This window comes from Teleopsis dalmanni, chromosome 1 (genome assembly GCF_002237135.1).
Source record: "Teleopsis dalmanni isolate 2A chromosome 1, ASM223713v2, whole genome shotgun sequence".
Taxonomy (NCBI): domain Eukaryota; kingdom Metazoa; phylum Arthropoda; class Insecta; order Diptera; family Diopsidae; genus Teleopsis; species Teleopsis dalmanni.
In genome coordinates this window covers 204,330,278-204,343,861 of record NC_051846.1, presented here as the reverse complement: position 1 = coordinate 204,343,861, position 13,584 = coordinate 204,330,278, and the positions used below count along the sequence as shown (strand labels likewise).

At 32.6% G+C, this 13,584-nt stretch overlaps 2 protein-coding genes across 2 annotated transcripts in view; both read right to left on the bottom strand.

Annotated features, from left to right (window-relative positions):
• The window catches only part of LOC119667106 (protein IWS1 homolog), a 17,559-nt gene extending 8,665 nt beyond the window's left edge, over nucleotides 1-8,894 (bottom strand). Inside the window, exon 1 of the mRNA XM_038076391.1 lies at nucleotides 8,782-8,894. Within this exon, the coding sequence (XP_037932319.1) occupies nucleotides 8,782-8,894 (113 nt within the window). The remainder of the gene's footprint in view (nucleotides 1-8,781) is intronic.
• Nucleotides 8,895-11,275: 2,381 nt separating this feature from the next.
• On the bottom strand, nucleotides 11,276-12,485 carry LOC119667105 (odorant receptor 59a-like). The gene is made up of 2 exons (XM_038076390.1): nucleotides 11,752-12,485; nucleotides 11,276-11,690 (listed from the first exon to the last, which is right to left on the bottom strand). Exons 1-2 carry the CDS (start codon nucleotides 12,483-12,485, stop codon nucleotides 11,276-11,278), a joined length of 1,149 nt encoding a protein of 382 aa, XP_037932318.1.
• Nucleotides 12,486-13,584: the final 1,099 nt, after the last annotated feature.

Sequence of the window (13,584 nt, the reverse complement as noted above, 5' to 3'; positions counted from 1 at the left end):
CTTCAAATTGATACCATAACATATAAACTTTATACTACAAGCAGTGCAGGTTAAGGAAATAGCTAAATTCTTGATATTATCAGCTAATGTATCATTGTGGAAAATTAACACGGATAAATGCAAAGGATACAAAACTGTAAATATTATATTTAATAATATACCGTAGCACCAATAAAGTCTTTTATGGCTTAGATGAGGTGCGGCATATACACCTAATACTTTCCAGATTTTCCATTGCTTGGTGAAGTATGCTTTGCTGTTAACTGAAATCATTTCAGGATGAGACGTTCGCTAATACTGTATGGTTAAAGCAACTTCAACGCTTATAAGTAGACTAATTTCTTCTAGTTATTGGTCTAGAAATAATTAATTACTGAAATTTATGCATAATTTGCAATTAATCTAAAAGTAGCGGGATTATGTGGGAATGTGCTATATCACAGCAGTTGTTGTACATGCTTAGGTACGCAGCAAAATACTTCACACTATTTCAAACAAAGGGTATATTAGTTCCATCAAGATGTTTGTGATACCAAGAAGAATACTCTCTAGAACAAGCAATGAATCAAATTAGCGACATACGAGTTTATCTGCAAATTGGGTAATCCATATCTAAGTATGTTCAACTAATGAATCTTTCCACAAAGTCCTTTGTGAACCCACTTAGATGAACTCAATAAAGAGAGGAAATTAAGTCACTATGTGATATATAGTGCCCACACAAGATGTATGTTGGATAAGGTTTCATGTTTTTAATAAAACATTTTTCTTGATCTGGATCTATGGTCTAAAAAATTAGTGGTTTTAAATATTGTTTAAATAAGTCACTACAAAACATTTTTTTTTTTTTTTCTAGGCTGGGGAACAAAAAATGTCTACACACACCCGCAGAAACGTCTTTCTGTGGGTAGTGCACGGTTAGCCACTATATTACTGATACCACTATTTGTTTAATAGTTGTATATTTGAAGGGCATTAAATATTCGGTTTTGCCATTGATAGCTGTTTGTGTAGTTGTACTTTAATATTAAAAATTTAGAGAAAACTACGCACATTTTTTACTAGCTACATCTATGTTAAAATAACCATCATTTGTCCTTATATTATTACTAATAATTTAAAAACATTGATTGTGATAATTAGCTCATAAGTAATTAGGTAGGTAGAGGGAATGCAAGAAAGATGGCATCGTCCTCATTCACTCAAGAAAGCAGTTTTATTTCCACATTCACCGTAAGGATGGGTAGAAGTTTTAGCATATTAGTAGCAGCTAAACGAATTATTAATTAAAAGTATCTAGTCAATTCTACTCTTGGAAATATTGCTAAATGAATTAAGGAATGTAGTTCCCAAAAGCTTATATCTGCATCTGCGACAGGAAACAGACATAACATGTGTTCTGTTATCTCTTCTATGAGCGCTAATAAACATGGTCTGTAAGAGTTTCGGCAGGTGCTGGCCTATTTTGGTTCAAGTTGTTTTGTTGTTTAACAATCCATATCAACAATCAACAACCGATACCATTTTGACACCTCCGATATGTTTCAATGGAATGTTTATATTAAACAATACTTTCTTGGGCAAGTAGTAGGCAAATCTATTCATAATCTTCAGTATGAAACTTTTACTCAATATTCATTTAATAATATTATTATTATTTTGTTTATTTATTCTACTACAATATATCACTGTAATAAGAATTTGAAAAAGGTATTATTAATATATTATTACGAGTAGTAATGTGCTATTAAACAAATAAAGGTATTTGTGCTATTCTTACACATTTTAATCATTATACGATACAATACATTCATTCGATATAGTTCGATAGTTCTTACATATACGCATCCATGCAAAGTGTCTTCAATGGACTCTTCTAGTACTTATTTGCTTTCTAGCTGTAAAAAAAAATTAACAAAATAAGATTGTTATTGCAGTGGAAGAAACACGAAGAATCTTTTGGGTTTTAACAAACCAGATATTCGTGTGGTTAATAATCGTGTGGAGTATTAATGATGCACTGTGCTGATACTCTAAGTCTTTCCAACAAGCGGACTGTGCAGGAGTTGCTTAGATGAAAAAGAAGTTGAATCGATCGACGATTTTCTATGTCTATGCACGTGACTACAGACGAAACGGCTACAATATCTACGATTGCATTTTTTCGCTGATCTGAGAAAGTTAGTGAAAAGAGACTTTTCGGATCGATCAAAGACTTTTTATGTCTATACACGGGACTATAGACGAAATGCCTACAATATATACAATATTGTTTTCTAGCTGGCCTCATTGAAAATTAGTGAACATAGATTTATTTGATCTATTAATGACTTTTCCTGTCTTTAATCGAGACTACAGACAAAGCGAGTTCAATATGAAGGAAATTGTACTTTTCGCTGGTCGGACAGAGTTAGTAAAAATAGGCTTATTGGATCTTCTTAATTTCATTTCGAAAAGCAAAAATTGATTTGTGGTATTTCCGAAATATCACGCCTTCTTTTGCTAATTTTAAGGACATCATAATGGATAATGATGCCCTTCGAATGTAAGTATTGATAATCTTGATAATAATAATAAGCATCTTTTTAAACTTAACCTAACCTAACTATACACTACAATGTATGGTGATCATTAATGAAAACATCTGTCTAAAATGAATATTAGAAATAAAGATCATGTGTATCAAAATGTCTTACTGGGATATAATTTTGATCAATTTTTATTAGTGTTATTGTTGTAATTTTTTGTTGTTTGTGTGCATTGCGTGCATTGCTTCGCACATTGCATTGGATAGTTTCGTTTGGTTTTGCGTGTCCATTATAAGACTTTAATGTACAAAAGCGTAAGAAATGTTAGAAAGCAGGCAATTGTGTGAGTGTGAGTGTGCAAAGGACAATACATAAACAAATGTGTGAAAACGTTAGAGGGCAGGGCGTTCCCGATTTATGGGCGTATAAATATAGCCACTTTAATTTAGTTTTATTGGTTATTTTATAAAATAATATTTTCTTTTATAGAAAAATAATTTTATAATCATTTTATCTATATTTTATATAATAAAATTTAATTTTTTGTTTATTTGTTATACAAAAATTTTAAATAAAATTTATTGAATTCATATATTGCAAGTTTTCGTTATGCCATCAACAGTTCTTAAAGAAGGATCTTAAGTCAGTTGTGTATTTTTTCTGAAGTCGAAAATTTAATTCATTTTTTTTTTACAAATAGAAAGTATGCACTTGTTTGTATGTATATGTATGTAAGTGTATGTATATGTATGTAAGTATGCAAGTGCCTAAGCCATTTTGTATGTGATATACTTAAATACAATTTGCTTCAACAAGGTTCTTAGCTGTGTTAAGTGTGCTGTAGTCTGCAATCTTCTTATGACATTTTTCACATCTGCAAGTTTTATATCTGCACTGCGCCTCGCCTGTGCATTTGTGCATTTGTGCGCCCACAATTTTAATATGCAGTCCTTTCATAATCTTTTTTATCCTTGCTGCTTATTGGCGAAAGCCTCTTTGCCTCTTTGTAAATATGTATAGATAGATGTGCGGCTGTGTGTGTCCATATTTTTATCTGGGAATTGAATTTTTAAAAAGGGATTTACTGTGTTCTCTGGCGCACTTAACAAAAATATTTTAGCAAAATGTAGAAAAACTGTGTCACGAGCATCATTGCCAGTAAATATTTATGTTCATATTAGGATTAGCAATGGAGTTGATATTTTTTGTGATTTTTTTTATTTTTTTGATTTTTATTATTTTATGAGTAGAAAATGCCCAAAGTGTTGATGTGAATTTATTATTATTATTTTTTTGCAATTACTTATATTATAAACTTTTTTCTTAGCCTTGGACTACATTAAATTGTGAACAGAAGATCTGAACTCCGTGGAAAATCGTAAGTGATATAAGGAGCGAAAGTCAAGCGATGTGAAAATAGCTCAGATAATAACAATAAAGAAGTAAATAGGATAAGGAGGCTTCTTTCTTAATCTGCCAGCCTTTGCTTAGTACTGATCAGCCTTAACGATGTATTCCCATCGCATCGCCGCAAATTAAAAGAATCGTAGTACGCAACTATTTACACTTGCATGTTTTTTTATTTGATAATTTATGCAAATTGCTTTGTGAAAAGCTGTCGACAAAATGCTTACGTCAAATTAAGGCAAGCGTTTTTCCTACATGAACTTGTCTTACAAAATTAAGTTGAAAAATAAACAAAAAAAAATTAGATTACATTGCAGCGACAGTTGCAATTTTGTTGAGGCATAAACCGTTTCCGCTGTAATAACGGCAGCAACTGCAAATTTGAGTGACAATGTTGCTGTGAAGATTTTCCATTTTATAATAGTTCCCTCGTAGTTTTCTTTTTTTTTTTTTGTGCTTTTCCTGGTGCACAGGCAAAAGCGTAAAGCCTTGAATAAGAAAATGCCGAATCGTGTTTTTAGTGAAAATTTCACTAACAAACATTTTCCTTTATTTTGGGAAATATTTTTCTTTTTAAATTGAAGTTAAAATGAGGATGCAGTTGCTGTTTATGCAATGCACAAATGTGCCATTGCAAGAATTGCTGCATAATAAATTGCAAGTATTTTTTTTCACAATTTGCTGCTACTACCAAATATTTGATATTGTCGCTGTGAGCACAGTTGCTGCTGCTTATTGCAAAATTATGGACAGCAAAAATTTGGCTTATAATAAAAATAAATATGCTAAGGTCAATTGCAAATGCACCGGCAGCGGCAAATAGGCAGCTACGAAAATAGCAGCAACTGAAATGAACAACATCAACAAGAAGAGTAGCTACAAAAACAAGTACAAACATCTAATAACAACAAAAACAGCAGCAACAAAATCAATAGTAACCAAAATAAAAGCAATAAAAGTACAACTACAATACAACAACAACATACAACAGCAACAATAACAGCACCTGCAAAAACAACTGCAATAAAAGCAACAACAACAACATTGAGTAGCAACAACAACGCCTACAAAAACAAAAACAACAGCAACTAGAGCAGCTACAGCAAAAACAACAACAAGAGCAACAGCAATAAAAGTACAACTACAGAATAGTAACAAAAGCAACTGCAGCAGAAACAACAGCAACAACAGCAACAAACGACAGCAAAGAACAACAGCTCGCCGTTGCAAGCAACAAGCAACAAGCGAAACTGTGGTTGCCGTTCCAATGTAATTCAGCATTTATTAAAGAAGCAAATGCATTCTTCCAAGTGAGTAAATTAGGTTCAAGGAGAAATGCAGAGCTTTCCTTTTCACAAAAAACTCATAGCAATTTTCCTTCTGTTTCCTTTTTTCAACAAAAATACAAAAATTATTCGAATTATTTTTAAATTCTTTTTAAAAATTTTATTTTTGTCAAATTTACTGTAAACATTTTCAAAAGCTGCGTTCCGATTATTAGGAGTCCAGCAAGGAGTCTTCCCTTGCAATAAAAATGTGTTGCACAAAGGACAACACATTGCATGTTTCTTCTGGAGGCAAAACATTTTTGCTGTCCGAATTCATTTTGGAGCAATTGTAAGAGCAATTTTTTTCTAAATTTTCTTTTTTTTTTTGGCAAAAGATAATAAATTGCACAAATACACTTTAAAGTTACAAAAGATACTTTTTAAATCTCTTTGATATGCGATTCATATTGGTAAGAAAAAAATATCACTTCTTACAGTTAAAAAAAATCGTTGGACAAGCATTTCTCTTAAGGTTTTTGTGGATTTTTGGTAGATTTTATTATAATTTAAATATGCTTTTTTACGTTTATTTGACTTTTTTACTTTAATTAAAACAATTCTTTATCTTGGATATAAAAATAAAAAAATCAATTTTGGTGCACGAAAATAAATATTAAGTTGACTTTCCAAAAAATGCAAATCTGCATAAATTTAAGAAAACCTAATATGCACCACAAGATGAACATTTTTCTTTTTGGATCTAATTACACCCAATGGTCTGAATTTGAGAACAGCTTCGATTTGCGAGAGTTAAAGGCAGCTGAAACCGTCAATGCTGGTCGCTATGAACAACAAATGATAAATTTGAACTATGCATTGATCGAGAAACGACCAGAATGGGCCAGAAGACACGGCAAGGTAATTCTGCTCCATGACAATGCACCTGCACACAAAGCAAAACGGGTTCAGGATGCAATCAAAACACTTGGCTGGGAGCTGCTACCCCACCCGCTGTATTCACCTGACTTGGCTCCTTCCGATTACCATTTGTTTTCATCGATGGGACACGCATTGGCTGAGCAGCACTTTGATTCCTACGAGGAGGTCGAAAATTGGGTGTCTGGTTGGTTTGCTTTAAAAGACGAACAATTTTTTTGGCGTGGTATCCACAAATTGCCAGAAAGGTGGTCAAAATGTGTAGAAAGCAATGGCCAATACTTTGAATAAAATGTTTTTTACTTTCCTATTAATAATTAGTGTTTTATTTTCACCAAAAAACGCTCATTTCATACCGGTACACCTAATATATCTGCTAGAGAGTAATGATAGTATGAATAGTTAGTTCGTTAGTTGTGGTGGAGGGAGGTACGAGTCCTCCTCAATTAGCAAAGAAAGCCGTTTAGAATCTACAAAAATCTCGTAACAGAGGATAGTAGACAGAAGCTCAAGCTAGAACCAGCCAGAAGCATTTATAAAGGCAAGAATCTGGCCAATGCATATGCTAGAGATATCGCCGAGTGTGTTGAAGAAGGGAGCCTCCAGAAACTTTAGCCTAGTACTCTGGTGTCCTTCCTTCGAGAACTAGTAGACACACATTGCAGGAGATGCCATATGGTAGGCCAACCCAAGCTTCATGCCGTCCTATGGTCCAGTGTCCTGCAAAGGCAGATATTAACCCAGTTATCTCTTATTACCTTCTGCGAATAGTATGAATAATACCAAAACATTATTTTATCAAGAAGGGTTTATGGTAGAATTTTCGATTACTAAATTGAGTCCTACTACGGTGCATTCATCCGACTATCTATTTATGTATTGATAATACTTATCTAACTAATGATCCATTGACGCTCCATTGAATATTGAGTTCTTCATTCATATTGGAATTACTGTAGGTGCTGTCTCAAACGAACTTTCTTATATATAAAAATGTATAATGTTGTCAATTAACTTGTCATGTTTTACACAAAGTTTATTAATTAAATAGGGACAGTTCTTTGATTAGGATGGCATTGTTGATCTCCTCGGTGTCTGCTTAATAGAGCTAAAAATAAATTAAGCCTGGAACTAGTTTTTCTTTTCTGACACTATATTTTTCCCTCATAATATTTCAAAGTTAGTTCCAACGCATGTTTGGATAATAGTGTCTGACTACTGTATTCAAGAAAATTTGACTATAGTGTGCATCGTTTGCTAGGTACAGTTGCTAGCTATTGTATCCCTTATAATCGAATTGCAGGGTGAGTAGTCAAGGACTGTTGTTTAATCACATGCAGCTAGTAATCGTTGCTGACTGGTTGCAATCCTACTGATTATAGTTGGTTTGTAATCTGTGTCGCTTGCTAAAGTAGCAAACAAATGTTATTTAGTCATATGTTGGACATTTTCCTTTCAATATATTTAGTGATTTTCATCAAATATAAACTAATATACGCAATGCATTGAAATAAAATGTATTATCAAATCTCTTTTTTAATAAAATCTGCTGTATTTAATCCTCTCACAAACATTCATCAATTTTTGACATCTCTGTTTTTAGAAGGGTTTTTTCTATCTATTAACAGCTACCTGTTATATCATAATATATATCTACATATAAAAAAATAATTTCTTTTTTGCAAAGTTACTTGCATAATTGAAATTTATGCTTTAATATGTGCACACAGCATGGCTTTGACAAAGCCATGTCAACATTTTATTTCTAAACATCCACACCACATTAAACGAAATCGTAGGAACGCCATTAGGACTTGGCAATGTGCACATCTCGCTGTGTGTATTCTTTGCATATTAGCGTGGGATTAGTGCTTAAGCTCTGTTCTTGCCTCACATAAACGACTCATAATCGCGTCGTAGCCATGGTTGGTTGGTTGGTATGGTTGGAGGAGCTGCCACAACAGCCACCAGCCACCCCAAGTATTTAGCGTGCGTGAGACTGTGCTAAATACCTCAGCTTCATGTTAACAGAATACGATTCCACATTCTCTAACGAGCACAAAGCCGTGGAAGATGAAGCAGAAAAGTGAAAGTGTCAGATTCGACGCGGTTCCTGTCAATTTTATTAATGGCGTAATTTTTAAATGTCAAATTTAATTAAGCAAGCATTTTTGCATGTTGAATACTTGGCGTTCCTGCATTCTGTGAGTTGGCTTGATAAAGGTTCGATATTGCGTTTAAATTGCACAGTTTTGCACAGTTTTGCGTGCAACCAACAATTCTTTAATAATTTTAATTAATCTAAAATAAGGCATACCTACACACATGCTTAGATGCGAGTGTCTCTAGTCGTAGTAGAAAATGCGTTGAGAAAAAGTCAGGAATTTAAATGAGGCAAAATTTATACAAAACGCGTAAAATAGGATGAAGTATGCGGGTGCAATCGTAGTGCGAAGAATAAAGGAGACAGGGGCAGTTAACATACCTTGGTGAATACGAGTATTAATTAAAAACCAACTCTTCTGCCGCAACAAGGCGCACTTCATCCTTGCGTATTTATCCTTGCTTAACTTTGCAGTCTTTGAAATTTATAGTAAACCATGAATTTATAACACTTGAGCATTTTTTTAATGAAACAAAACCAGGCAAGGCGACATTCTGTTAATGGCGGTGGTGCTGGTGCTGGCACTGGCGCTTCTACTTCAGCTCTTGCTTCAGCTTCAGCTTCTGCTTCAGCTTCGTTGTTCCGCATCATAATGGCATTCCCAGTTGGTTACTTGCTGCTCGTTCAAGTGTTGAAATATTTTGTTTTAAAGGATTTTTTCACTCTGGTTTGAATGTTTTCCTCAGAAATGAAAATTAAAATTTTTTTGCGTGAATAGTGTTGTTGTTGCTCGTTTACAATAAACTTGCTAATTTTATGCGTTCTGCCATGAGCTCAAAATTATTAAGGATAAATGTCAGCGTAAAAGGCTTGATGCCCTAGTAATGCTTCTAAAATTACTTTATGATTTTTTACTGAATTAATTAAATGCGTAAAGGAGGTAAATTACTCAGTTTAATACTATACGAGTTAACAGTTATTAAGGAATTAACAAATATGATTAAAAATTTTTTATTTTTCATTTAATTGTTTGATTAACTGAGATACTTAAGTTTTAATTTAATACAGCAAAAACTTCAATGTTAATAGTTTTGAAGGTCCTTCCAACTTTGGCAAATGCGAAGCAATTTTATCTACAAGTTTGCGTTGTTACTTGCAAACTATGCAGTCTTGACAGATGTTTTTAGTCCTTTGAATAATTGACTAGTGCAGCAAAAAAGTTCAAAATAATTTTCTCATAATTATTTTATTGAATTATTAATATTAGAAAATGCATTTAAAACCAATTATCTAATTGAAAATTGTCGCAAAACAAATTAAAAGTGAAGAAATATTTTTCGCAAAATTAATTCCGAAATAGATTTTATATCGTTACTTGATTTTATATTATTGCTCAATAATAAAATCAAGGTTCTAAAAAGAAGTGATCAAAAAATCAATGGCACTTCTATTATGGGTAGAAGGTTCCCTACATTTACGAAGGCATTTCTAATGCCTTGTATATATTATATTATGTTGAAGCTATTTGAGCCAGTGCACTTTTACTCTTTCTTAACTCGAGGTATTTTCAAAACACCTCTCTTAACGCCTTGACTAGATTATTGTTTATCACTTCATCAGATAATTGACCTCAGATCTGCATACCTCTCCGAGGAGCCAGTATAAACATACTAATCATTTAACTTTCGAGTTAATATAACCTTCCATACGTAGTCTTTGTTCAGATAAATTAAATTAAAACATTCACAGAATTAATTATCCATATCAACACAGAAAGAGTGTGAATGAAGCTTTTCATTCTTATCAATCGAAATGCTGACTTGAATATGAAAAATAATTATAATGTGATTTTACCGTATATGAACAATATTCTAAATTGTTTTAAATTATTTTATAGAATAGTTTTTTATGTCATCGTCATCATCATTGACACTACAACCAATGTCCGATTTTAGATTCCGTGTCACATTCATTCAACAAACCCTGGGTAAGCTAATATTATCGAGCTAAGCACCTCTAAGATCCAAATAATGTGGTATACATTACTTTTTCAGTAGAACTAGGCTCAAACTCGCAGCCATCCATCATAAAATTGGAAGAATCAATCATGATTCTTTTCGCTCATGGTAACTAAGTAGTACACCCCTGGAGACCACCAAAAACCTCTAAGTTTTATTTTTGTCACTTTAAAGCATAGGTATACTTAGATATTGCTTTTTATTATATTGCAAATATATATATATGCTTCTTTATATGTTTCCTTATATGCAGTGGAATAATTTTAACACTTAAATATGGCTAAGAGGTTATAGTTTCATCCAAGTTTTAAATTTGTACATGAGTACTGGTAAGACAATATTTTTCACAGCATTCAATTGAATTGAAACTGCTTACGTGTTTCTAGTCGAAGGATTAAACTACTTCAAATTAATGTCTCTATTTTACGATTACTTGACCAACTCTTACGTTAAAGTAATGTCTTGAAGTCTTCTATATGTAATATTTGAACAAAAAGCATAGTCTACGCTTGTTGATAATGAATTATCTGTTACATTAAAATCAATAGAAAGTCGTTTAAAGAGCTTAAGGGATATAAACATATCCTATATTCAAAAGCTTTAACATATCGCCTTATTTGTTGGACCAGTATAGTAATCCTTCCAGATAATTAACAGAATATATATAGCAGATATCCAAAGCCAGTTTAAAAGCAATTTATATGGATTTATATAGATGATGGGATACTATTACTTATACTTCTACTTCACACAAATATTAAATCATTCAGTTTAATTGAAATAAGATTCTTTCCTCTTAGTTTATATGCCAAGTATTCGTCTCTTAATGTTAGAATTGCCAGTTAAGTGCATTTCAAAAGATACATTAATCAATTAGATTGAAATTATTTCTATTTATATCAGAAAATATATTTTTAATTAAGTTATTTCATATAATAATAATTTCTCATTTCTCTAATTCTTTAAAAGTATATATAATTATAATAATTAATTGAATGTACTTATTTCTAACGCTTATTCCTTTAAGTTTAAAAAGACTGCGAATAAGGAATAAGCTCCTTTGCACGCTGACAGAAAAGCTTCTAAGTTTAGTCGTACGATTCCACCAGCCAAAATAGTCCTTTGCATTAGGGCACGTTCAGTGAACAAAATCATGTGCATCTTGTATCGTTTGCTCTGATGCATCCAGTTGCTGGAAAAAACAGCGTACGGCAGCTGGTCGAACATCATTTGAAACTCAGTGCCAAAATAGCAGGCCGGAAAGATTTGTAAAAATAATCCAAAAAAATAAAGAGAGTAATATGCTCGATTGAAGTAGTCGTTAAGATAAAACAATAAAGCGGCTAGGGCCACGCATATGTTGGCAGCGGCAATAGTAATTTGCACAAACATCGGAAAGGCAACAAGGTCCTCAATCAAATCGCACAATCTGAAAACAATACATTTTTATTATTTATTGTATAAATAAATTGAAATTAAGATTGTTTTACCTGTAAAGATTTTTCTGATCTCTGACGCAACGCAGCAGTTCCAGCTCATTTTCCTGCGGATTTTCACAGTTGTGACTAGTTTTGGCGACACGTAATGCGAGCAGCTTAATATGACCGGCTAGCAAGCAAAGCAATAGACCTGGTGTGGTCTCATTAGCATAATTTTGCGTTAATATTGTGGAAATACCAATTATTTGGTATAAGTGTGCTAATAAGTACATTGTGGTGCTGGCGCGCCAATCAAATGGAAACCAAGCAGGATAAAGTAGTACTCGTTCTTTACTCATGAGTGTGGTTAGTTCAGCTGTTATAGCTACTATTATATAGAGAACGAGATATATGTTTCCAGTTATCTTCATTTTCATTTTCAATTCGGTATTATAAAAGTGGCGCTCGTCTTTACTCCTCACACGTGCATCTAATTCATTTAATAGGTTTTGAATCTCCGGCATTTTTTTTAAATTCATTGCAAAACTAAGAAATTTTATACTTCCGGCAACTGTGGTTAGAAAAATAGATAGGTTCTTTATATCATCGCCTAATGTATCATTACGAAAAATTAACACGGATAGATGCAGAGGATAAAGAATTGTCACGATTATGTTCAACAAAACAGCGTAAGTCCAATAAAGCGTTTTGTAGTTAAGACGAGGTTCAGCATATATGCCGCATAGTTTCCAAATTTTCCATTGCCTTGTAAAGTACGTGTTGCTATTTACTAGCATTTCTGACATTTCAGGATGACACCTTTGGTGCTACTGTGTAGGCATCGCATTTGAAAAGTTTTTAAATTAAATAATTTTTTCAACTTATTGCCTCATGAAATAACAATTACTCAACTTTATGCATTACTTAAATTATTTATATTGATTTTGTGGGAATGTGGCTCACAGGAGCAGTTGTTCCATCTACACAATGCACAGTCAAAAACAATTCTTTCCATTTGAAAATTAAGTATTATTTATGTTGATTGTTGTGTGATTGTAGTCTTTTGAAATAATTATTATATCAGAAATAATTAACTGGTTCTGGTATGATTATAGATGTAGGAGTAAATGGGTATTCGTGAGCAACCCTTCACTATTAAGTGTATTTTTTATTACACAGTTTATCTTGCGTAGGCGCAATTGAAGAAATAGTATTTCCTCGTATATTTAAAAAAAAGCAAAATATATTATTTCATTCTGATTTATATAGGCATACTATTATTTTGAAACTATATCAGAAAAATTCTAGAGTCGAAAAACTGTTGACTTTAAAACTAAATTCCATTTCGTGCTTTTTGACGAATATCCTTGAGATCTTTACATAGGTCTATTCACCGTTGGGCGGTGTGTTTACAGCAAGCTTAAATAAACGATGGTATTTTGTTAGTTCCAAAAGCGTCCGTATTTGTTTAGCTGAGTCATTAACAATTTCGATAACCAACTGCCGTTCACCAATATCAAAACGGATCATACTAATAGATCTGCACGAATTACAACAACCATTACATTATTTTGTAATTTTATTTAAATCTACTTCCTCATGAAAACTGTTATTTGTTACGTATTTTTTACTGACTGCTCTGAAGCATAGTCTTAGCACTCATATCTTGATGGATACCAAATATTATTGAAGTAAAGAGTTCCAGGGAAAACTGTATTGATTTAAAAAACTTCTGTCTTTTACCAGAAAATAATCCACATCGACTTCCCTTACAGCCAATGCCATTCTTCGATAATCAATAGTGGCACAACAATTCCCAAAGTCAATTCAAGAAAAAATAGTTCTACAAACTAGTGTTTGCGTTATTTCTCAGAACGTCAACTAGAAGTAACTTTGAGTTTGTTC